The sequence below is a fragment of the Oncorhynchus masou genome, chromosome 27 (genome assembly GCF_036934945.1).
Source record: "Oncorhynchus masou masou isolate Uvic2021 chromosome 27, UVic_Omas_1.1, whole genome shotgun sequence".
Classification (NCBI taxonomy): Eukaryota; Metazoa; Chordata; class Actinopteri; order Salmoniformes; family Salmonidae; genus Oncorhynchus; species Oncorhynchus masou.
This window is the reverse complement of record NC_088238.1, coordinates 51,217,257-51,227,523: the sequence shown is the minus strand read 5'-3', so window position 1 is coordinate 51,227,523 and position 10,267 is coordinate 51,217,257. Positions and strand designations below refer to the sequence as shown.

Genomic DNA, 10,267 nt, shown 5'->3' with positions numbered 1-10,267 from the left:
TGACATGGCCAATCTGTGTCAGGGGGACGAGAACTTTGGTTGACCCCATTACTGCAGCTTCTGTCATTTTCACAGTTAACTTCAGAAAATGTTGCCATTACATTACACTAGGGATCTATGAGGCTACTTAGTAAAACAAACAGGCTACGTCCCAATACTCTGGAATACTTCCTTGTTTCATTCCCTTTGTGAATGGACACTAATCTGAGTGTTATGGATTGGTGAGGGAAAAATGGGCTGCATACCAATTCTTCACACTTCTCCCAAAGTGTGCATCTGCACACTCCTTCTACTGGATTGTAGATCCATGACTGGGAGTGTGCAAGTGCACACTTTGAGAGGTGGGAGGAGAATCGGTAAGCAGCCATGGTGAGAACACCCCCAAGCCAGTCAATGGGATGGGTGGGATATTAGACATGATATCAATAGTGTGATAATAGAGTCTTGATTAGGATTGCCAAAAAGGAGTTGTTTTTACCCTAAATAATGATTTAGGCAGCTAATTACAGATTATTTTTGTTCAGGAAGCTGTTGCAGCGACATTTTAACCATCTCCCTTTAGCATTCCCTAATTATATTTGACTTGCATTTTAAATTGTTTTGACAGTGCAAGCGAATGTCTATGAATAGAAAGCATTATGTAAATGCATTGTTGTCCTGGAGCTGTTCTGTTAACATGTTTATAGTGTCTAAACATAAAAAGCTTATTTGTATACCATCTGAGGGACAAATGGGTTGCCAGACATCTTAGAGAGTGCACGTTAGACAGTGATTGATGCTGGCAGAGCACACTATCTCAGAATCCCTTGCATAAGACAACACTTGGCAACCCCAGTATCTCTCAATCACTCAAGCATGTCAAAACACATGTGCATCATTGTCAGAGTGCTCCAGTGTGTATATACATATGACAGAAGTCCAACATCACAATAGAGCTCAGATAAGATTTCTTCAGCATTTATTTTGCATGATAGCCCACTACTTTAAGCATAAGAAAAAGCACCACTTGCAAAATAAAATGTTAAATATGCAAAATAATTTAACAGAAACAGTCCACAAGAGAGGTACTTCAAATAAATACTTTATGTTTTATTCTTAGGTATATATTCATCAGCATCCAGGGTGAAAAATACAGATCTTTCTTACGATTATAAATAAAAGGAACAACCGTAGCCCACGTTTTAAAAACATATACTCAGCCCTCAACACCTCAACCATTTGTCTGTAATCCCTAGGGTCCACTTGGAAATCATTACCCATGACAAGTCAACATAGTGGATTAGACTGCTGATGCGCCCGGCTAGTTCCCCTGTGTTTTCGCATTAGCATGATTAGCCTAGAAATTGTGTTACTTTGGTTGTATAGGACTCAGGAGTACCAGATATCTAATGTGACATTGAGTTAAAGCCTTGCGATACACTTCAGAACATCTTGTTCTGGGAACCACTATGCACACACTGAACGTGAATGGCAAATATGCAGGCCAGTAACATAAATATGTTGGGTAATGAGAGCACAAGATTTGCCTGTGAGGGAATATGAAGGCGTAGTTCAGAATGATGCTCTCTCAATTGAGTTACAGCATGACAATGTGTATGACCACTGTAAATACAGGGTGCACATTGCATTGTTCATATGGTTGAATACAAAAAAGGCTTCTTTCATATGAATATTCCATGGTAGATTTCATATGTCCATATCGAGATTGTCATGGTCATCTCAGGGCATATTTAGTCCTGGCTTGTCCCGCCCATTATCACATATATCTAGAAGGATTTTTTCCACGACTTGCAAAGGATTTTCTGAAAGGCGCGTCGGAAATCCTGGTTGAAGATGGTGTAGATGGCGGGGTTGAGTGAGCTGTTGCAGTAACCAATCCAGAAGAAGAATTTAAAGAGGGGATCAGGGATCTTACAGGGGTCCCCGCACACTCCGTGCAGGCAGTAGCTGAAGAAGAATGGAAACCAGCACACCACAAATACCCCCATGACTACAGCCAGCACAAAGGTGAACCTCTTCTCCCTGGCCTGGGAGACCTTTTTCATGGACACAGAGCTCCTCCTCCTCTTCCTCCTGGAGGCAAACAGGTCCATGGATTTGTTGCTGGCTCTAGAGATCCGGCTGGAGTGTTTGGAGATGGCACTGTTCTTCCGGCTGGCCCGCTTGACCCTCTTATGGTTCAGGTCCTGAGGTTTGGTGTGACCTTTGTCCTCTGAGGAGGAGCTCTCCTCCAGGTCCCCCTCATCATGAACCTCTGTGGTCATCATGCTGGGTGTGGGTGGGCACTGGCAGTGCCCGGTCTCTCTGTCCCCGTTGATTTTGCACAAGGCGGCTTTGCTTAGCCCATTCTCAGTCATTGTATGTTCACCTGGACCATGTTTTTTCTCCGACATGCCCCTCGTCCTGGTCTTGGCCACTTGGTATATTCTAATATACACTAATATCATGATTAGGCAAGGCGCAAAGAATGACGCAATGCTAGAGGAGAGGATGTACCAAGTGTCATTGTTCAGCTCACACCCTGGGTACTGAGAGTTATCATTGTTTTTGTCTATTGATATTAACGGAGGAGAAGATATCATGGCAGATATAAGCCATACAATGACGATAATACACTTCACTCGTTTAGGAGTCCGTTTGAGATTATATTCAACAGCTTGCGTAACGGACCAGTAGCGGTCCAAACTGATTGCGCACAGATGGACGATGGACGAAGTGCAAAATAAGACATCTAAAGCGAGGTAAATTCCACACCAAACTCTGCCGAAATACCAGTAGCCCATAAGTTCGTTTGCCAGAGAAAATGGCATCACCAAAGTGGCAACCAGAATGTCTGCGGTGGCTAACGAAACCAAAAACAGATTCTGGGGAGCTTTCATTGCCCGGCTTGTTAACACCGCAATTACAACCAGAACGTTCCCGACCACTGTAAACAAAATAAGAAAACTTACAAGTGCTGCAAGACTCGCTATTGTAGCCGAAGAATATGGACTTTCTGATGAGGAATTTAAATTGACAACGGGGAACGTGTCAACTCCGCTTGAGTTAAACGAATCCATCCCGTCCATGTATTTCTTTTTATTCCAGAATGGTTGGTTCAGGGAAAGACATTCACTTTATGCATGTAGAGTCCATTCATTGCCAAAATGAAAATGAGCACAATGTTGACGGAATGCATGACTCGTGGATTAGACCGCAAATCATTACCCAATATATATCTGGTTAATTGACTAAACGATCATGCCACCTTGCCTTGTACATGCATACTGTTATAGCATGACAGGCAATCCTTCTATATCGGCTGCTGCTGGCTCTCTCTCAGCGCTCGTACTGAGCTCTACATCAGAAAGCTGTCTCAGTCAGCGCTCATGTGTTGCTCACATACAACTAACTGATTTCTGCCCCGCCCCCGACAGAGTGCATTATTTTCTGGAATCTCATTGAATTACAGTATGCGATGCTTTTATTTATTTTATTTGTTATATCAGTTCAATAGGCTATTTTGTGAATGACGACTACAGTGAGATACGCTGTCTGTCATTAGGCTTTGATCATATGATGTATTGATGACACACGTTGAATGTCAACCACGCCGATACACTGGATTTAAAAAAAGTATGTAATTATTAAATTAGGGAGAAAAGTACATTTGCGAACACACGAATATTTCAGAGATGTGAGATGCGCCCTGAATGTCAATGTGATTTAGGCACACCTTTATTCCAACACGCTGGAGGTCAGTATTGCTGCATCTACTAATAGAATCACCTGCAAACAATAATGAGTTTTAAGGACATCCTTGGGACCTCACGAAATGTTCACTTGAAGTCATCAGGACGTTGTGTCAAATCAAATCAAATGTTATTGGTCACATACACATATTTAGCAGATGTTATTGCAGGTGTAGCGAAATGCTTGTGTTCTTAGCGCCAACAATGCAGTAATATCTAACAATTCACAACACTACACACAAATCTAAAGTAAGTATTAGGACGAGCAATGTCGGAGTGGCATTGACTGAAATACAGTAGAATGAAATGCAGCATATACATATGAGATTAGTAAAGCTGTATGTAAACATACTGCTTTACTCATGGTGTCATGGTCCACTGGAGGTTTAGTCGAGTTCCCGGGTTTCACTTGTAGGACTATTCCTACCCTTTACACTTCAAAGTACATCTCAGCTCTGTTAAAAATACACAGAAGAAAAATGATTATATTTCTTGTAGTGATTCAGGAGTAACATTAAAACAGAATAATATGCCTCACCTACATTAGACAACTATACTGAAAACCCAAACTCAAATTGCTGAAATAAGTCAATGAAATCAATGAGAGAATAGTCAGATTAAATAGCAGTGCAGATGGCACTATTTTGCTAAATGCAGAAATGCATTATAGATAATGAATGTGTAGGGGACAAATTCTACAGAATTTGCGGCGCCGCAGAATGATCAGCATAACCCAGATCCAGAGGTTGTGAATTCAAATCCCAGGAAGGGTCATAATGAAAAGTCAGTAATGATCATGTCAAATAGATGAAAGATTTTGACACTATTTCAGCTGAACAGCGTACCACTTACTTTAAAACCTCCATACCATTTAATTACTTTACTTATAATGGTTTGGGACACATGGGAACCTCAAGTGACTAAAACCTTCACGGGACCATTACACAACGTCCCAAGGAAGTTTTCAGTCAATTCGCGTATGGCTGAGTCTCACCGGAGAAATCATCAGAGCAAGGGCAACAGGGCCCCTCTGTCTCAGTAAGTGTAGACCACGTATCTGATACTGTCTTGACCAAAAAACATGTTGCCGCCATATAGCCGCCGTATAATTTGATTGATTGACGCCAGCAAGAATTTGGCCTCCTTTGATAAATAACTTATAATATTTAGCCAATCTGCGTTGAGCTGAGCTGTGGGTTGTCCTGGTGCAGCAAAACACCCCCCAAACGAGACCAGGTTGGATTTGGCTGCATACCAATCAAGTAATTTCCTTAGACAAACATGATTTTCTGTTTCTGGTCAGCTTGTGCTGTTGTCTTGCAGTAGCTAGCTTGCTAAATTGTCCCTTTCCTAACCCATTGATGGAGATGGGGATTTGGACTTAATTATCTGTACAGGGCAATGATTATGACGGCGAGTCTGATCTATCCATAAATTAAAATGTTGTGCCACTGGCCTGAGACGATTGAAGTTCAATATGTTGCCTAGTAGGCTCAGGTTAACTAGCTAGCTAACTTAGCTGGTTCATTGTTTCCCGTGTAAGGAACCTAGGCTAGTAGGAAGCATTTTAGCTAAAAACTAAAAGTGTACTGTATGACAGAACCTTAGACCGTTTTGCCAACATGAAAGAGAGGAGGATGGCTTTGGCGTTCAACTAGTCTACAAGAAGGGTGACTCAGTATTTTTTGTTTCACGCACCCAAGCTAGCTTCTTTTTTTTTTACCATGCACCGATACTGTTTTGTAGTCGACTTGAGCTGCAACAGATTTCCACAACAATGTTCACATGTTGCCACCAACGTTATTATAAGACAAACATGAAACATTTGTTCACAAAAAATATTGTTCTCACATATTAGTGTTATTTAATTCTGGAAATTATTAAGAATGAGTGGTTTTGGGTGGGTTTGGGTGGGTTTACCCTTTAAGGGACCTAATGGGAACATCACTGAATACCCTCAAGACGCCCTGTTAGCGGGTTCCTTCCTTGACAGGATGTGAAAATGTTTATTGTCACTTAAAATATTTATTGTACCGGACTATCATCACTCCTTACCATATACATTTTTTATCTACGGCATTACAATACTGAAACAAAAGAAAACATACCAGGGATAAAGATTAAATCAAAAGCACTTTGTTTACTTTGATTCCTACCTTTAGGAAGCTCCTGTGTTTGTGTGTGTGTGTGCGCACAAGAGAGATAGAGAGAGAAACAGAGAGAAAGAGAGTGAGAGAGAAACAGAGAAAAAGAGAGAAATAGAAAAAGGGAGAAAAACAGAGAGAAACAGAGAGAGAGAAACAGAGAGAGAGAGAGAGAGAGAGAGAGAGAGTTGGGGCTTGGGCTTGTCAAATTGTCAGAACCACAGAAAGACAAAATGAGAAAGTGTTCATTTGCATACCAAATGAAGCCCAATAAGAGCATTTTGATGGCAGATTGGGGAAGGTGGAATTTTGTGAGCCCTTTGGGTGTTTTGAGTTGAGCTCATCAGCTGAGCAGAGGCAGACAGACACACATTATAACAGAAGAGTGTTTCCAACTAATGGCAGGAATAAACATTTTTATCCCTTTCCCTCTCTCCACACACACACACACACACACACACACACACACACACACACACACACACACACACACACACACACACACACGTCTTACTATACTTGTGAGTGCTTTTTAGGGAGCAACAATTGATTCCCATTCAAAATCATATTAACCCTCAACCTAACCCTAGCACTAACACTTACCCTAACCCTAACTTTAACCTCAACCTCAACCCCTAAACTTAACCCCTAACCTTAACCCGAACCCTAATCCCTAACCCCTAACCTTAATTCTAACCCTAAACCTAACCCCTCAGCCTAAAATAGTATTTTTTTTTACAAGGGAGCTATGGAAAAATGTCAAAACTTCTCTTAATTTTAGTTGATTTCCGATTCTTGTGAGGACTTCTGTTACTGGTAATGGAGCAATACAACTTAGTTATTTGCCTGAACTGCCATAGCACAGTGATGACAGCTTTGAAAGTACAGTGCATCAGCCTGTTGTGATGATGAGAATGACCTGGTTGTTCCACAAGGTCTTGGTGTCCGCCTGCGTGTTCCTCAGTTCAGCTGAGGGCTCAGCTTTGAAACGCGTGCTGACGTTTGGATGTCATGTTGTCCACAGTCAACTTCGATGTGCTGCTGTCAGGTACCTGTCAACACGGGTATAGGTCAGCATATTGTTACTGTGTTCCAGGTGCTGTCTTGAAATTGCTACAGCATAAGAGCACTATCATGAAACCTACTTGATCTTTATAACCATGGTATAACACCTGTTATCATATGCATGTTATAATCTGTTATAATGCTTCAGACATCTAAAACAATAACATTCATAATTATCACTTTGAATTATGGCATTAACACAACTGATTATATGGACTGAACCCAGTTCTGATGTGTGATGTGTCGACAAAAGAGGACTGCATGAGCTCACTAAGATGAGTCTGCCTGATGTTGAGTCAGACCATCCTGATATCGTGAATTTACAGTGCCATACAAATATATTGACACCCTTGCACTTTTCTGAAATAGTTTCCTAATTTCTTCTAAAGTTATTATTATTATCATTTTATGTTCATTTTTGTCGCCACACCTTCCTGTTGGATTTTTAACATTGCAGAGTCGATTGGAAGCAGGTTCCTGATGATGATGATGCTACTGTCTTGGGGTTTGAGGAAGAGGAAGGACTCCTAAGAATTCTTTATTTCTACGTGTTAGAAAGACATGCTTGTTCTACGGTACGGTGTAATTGTGATAGACTGCATCCAATTTGTTGAGTAGAGTGTTGGAGGCTATTTTGTAAATGACATCGCCGAATTCGAGGATCGGCAGGATGGTCAGTTTTACGAGGGTATGTTTGGCAGCATGAGTGAAGGATGCTTTGTGAGACAGATGGTTAAAATGAAAGTAGGGTGGTTGTTTGGGGTGGATGGGTGGACGTATACCGCAAAACGTTGCGATCTCGAATCTCATCAGGGTCAACTTTAGCATTTTAGCAATTTTTCAACTACTTACTACTTTCTAGCTACTTTGCAACTACTTAGCATGTTAGTTAACCCTTCTCCTAACCCTAACCCTAACCTTAACCCTTTAACCTTACTCCTAAACCTAACCCTAACCTTAACCCTAACCCCTAATCCTAACCCTTAGTCTAGCTAACATTAGTCAGCTAGCTAACATTAGCCACCTAGCTAGAATTCGTAAAATATTATAACATTTACAAATTCGTAACTTATAGTACCTTTTTCAAATTAGTATCATATCGTACATTTTGCAAATTCGTTATATATAATTTCAATTGTATTTTGTAACATATCAAATGAAATGGGTGTTGGACATCCACAAATGAATACATACCATACAAAATGTAACATATCATACTAAATAGAGTGTTTCGGATTTACCTATAGAGTAATACGAAATACTCTGAGACCAGGTTAGTTCCAAAGGCCCGGGCCATAACGACTGAACGCAGCCACACTAGATGTTTTAAAACAAAAGTTTTAAAACGTTGCATCCTGCTGAACATGCCCGAGAACAGCAGAGTGGAGAATAGTCAGGATGTTATAGGAAGAACAGGGACAGCGCATCGGCAGAAAGACCAAACTATGTGGAAAAGTTACAAGACATATTTCATGAACCAAAATAATATTATGGAAATATTCATTGTACATTTTGTTATAGAGCGGGTGATTGGCATCTTGAAGGGGAGGTTTCATATTCTTGATGGGCCACTTCCTCTTCCGCTTGTGAATACAAAATGGAAAACATGGAGGAGGCCACAATTGGTAAAGTTGTACATGTGTGTGCAGCTTTGATAAACATGTCAGCAAGTGTGGTGTTCAAAAATAACAGGTTGGGGGATAGGTAGTGTCCAGACTCCTAATTCAAGAGCTCAATTGAAAGTAAAATCTGAACTTTAAAAGCAAAAGACTATACCTGGTCAATTTACTCAATTAAGAAAATCAGCTGTTATGGTTAGCTCATTAGATAAATTAATTTGTTAATTTGATATGATTGACTTAATATACACTACCGTTCAAAGGTTTAAGAACACCTACTCGGCCTCCCGGGTGGCGCAGTGGTTAAGGGTGCTGTACTGCAGCGCCAGCTGTGCCATCAGAGTCCCTGGGTTCGTGCCCAGGCTCTGTCGTAACCGGCCGCGACCGGGATGTCCGTGGGGCAACGCACAATTGGTCTAGCGTCGTCCGGGTTAGTGAGGGCTTGGTCGTTAGGGATGTCCTTGTCTCATCGTGGGCCGGGCGCGGTGTACCCTCTGACACATTGGTGCGGCTGGCTTCCGGGTTGGATGCGCGCTGTGTTAAGAAGCAGTACGGCTGGTTGGGTTGTGTATTGGAAGATGCATGACTTTCAACCTTCGTCTCTCCCGAGCCTGTATGGGAGTTGTAGTGATGAGATAGTAGCTACTACAACAATTGGATACCACGAAATTGGGGAGAAAAAGGGGTAAAATAAAACAAATTTAAAAAAGAAAACCTACTCAAGGGTTTTTCTTTATTTGTACTATTTTCTACATTGTAGAATAGACTATGAAATAACACATATGAATCATGTAGTAACCAAAAAAGTGTTAAACAAATCAAAATATATTTTATATTTGAGATTCTTCAAATAGCCATCTTTGCCTTGATGACAGCTTTGCACACTCTTGGCATTCTCTCAACCAGCTTCATGAGGTAGTCACCTGGAATGCATTTCAATTAACAGGTGTGCCTTCTTAAAAGTTCATTTGTGGAATTTCTTTCCTTCTTAATGCGAAACAACAGTCCATCATTACTTTAAGACATCAAGGTCAGTCAATACGGAAACTTTCAAGAACTTTTAAAGTTTCTTCAAGCGCAGTCGCATTAAACCATCAAGCTCTATGATGAAACTAGCTCTCATTAGGACTGCCACAGGAATGGAAGACCCAGAGTTACCTCTGCTGCAGAGGATAAGTTCAACAGAGTTACCAGCCTCAGACATTGCAGCCAAAATAAATGCTTCACAGAGTTCAAGTAACAGACACATCACAACATCAACTGTTCAGAGGAGTCTGTGTGAATCAGGCCTTCATGGTCAAATTGCTGCAAAGAAACAACTACTAAAGGACACCAATAAGAAGAAGAAAGAAACTTGCTTCTGGTGGAAATGTGTCATTTAGTCTGGAGTCCAAATTGTAGATTTTTGGTTTCAACCGCATGTCTTTGTGAGACGTGGTGTGGGTGAACGGATGTATTTGCGACTGCACTTGAAGTAAACATTCAAAGAAATGTCTTAAAGTAATGATGGACTGTCATTTCTCTTTGCTTATTTGAGCTGTTCTTGGCATAATATGGACTTGGTCTTTTACTAAACAGGACTATCTTCTGTATACCACTCCTATCTTGTCACAACACAACTGATTGGCTCAAACAGGTCAAGAAGGAATGAAATTCCTTCAGCTGTCACAAAGTGCTGTACAGAAACCCAGCCTAAAACCCCAAACAG

The 10,267-nt window shown here is 41.0% G+C and overlaps 1 protein-coding gene across 1 annotated transcript; it reads right to left on the bottom strand.

Annotated features, from left to right (window-relative positions):
• Positions 1-1,109: 1,109 nt before the first annotated feature.
• Positions 1,110-3,071, bottom strand: LOC135515380 (alpha-2 adrenergic receptor-like). The gene has a single exon (XM_064939054.1). It carries the CDS (start codon positions 3,066-3,068, stop codon positions 1,767-1,769), a length of 1,302 nt encoding a protein of 433 aa, XP_064795126.1. The 5' UTR covers positions 3,069-3,071; the 3' UTR covers positions 1,110-1,766.
• Between the last annotated feature and the right edge of the window lie 7,196 nt (positions 3,072-10,267).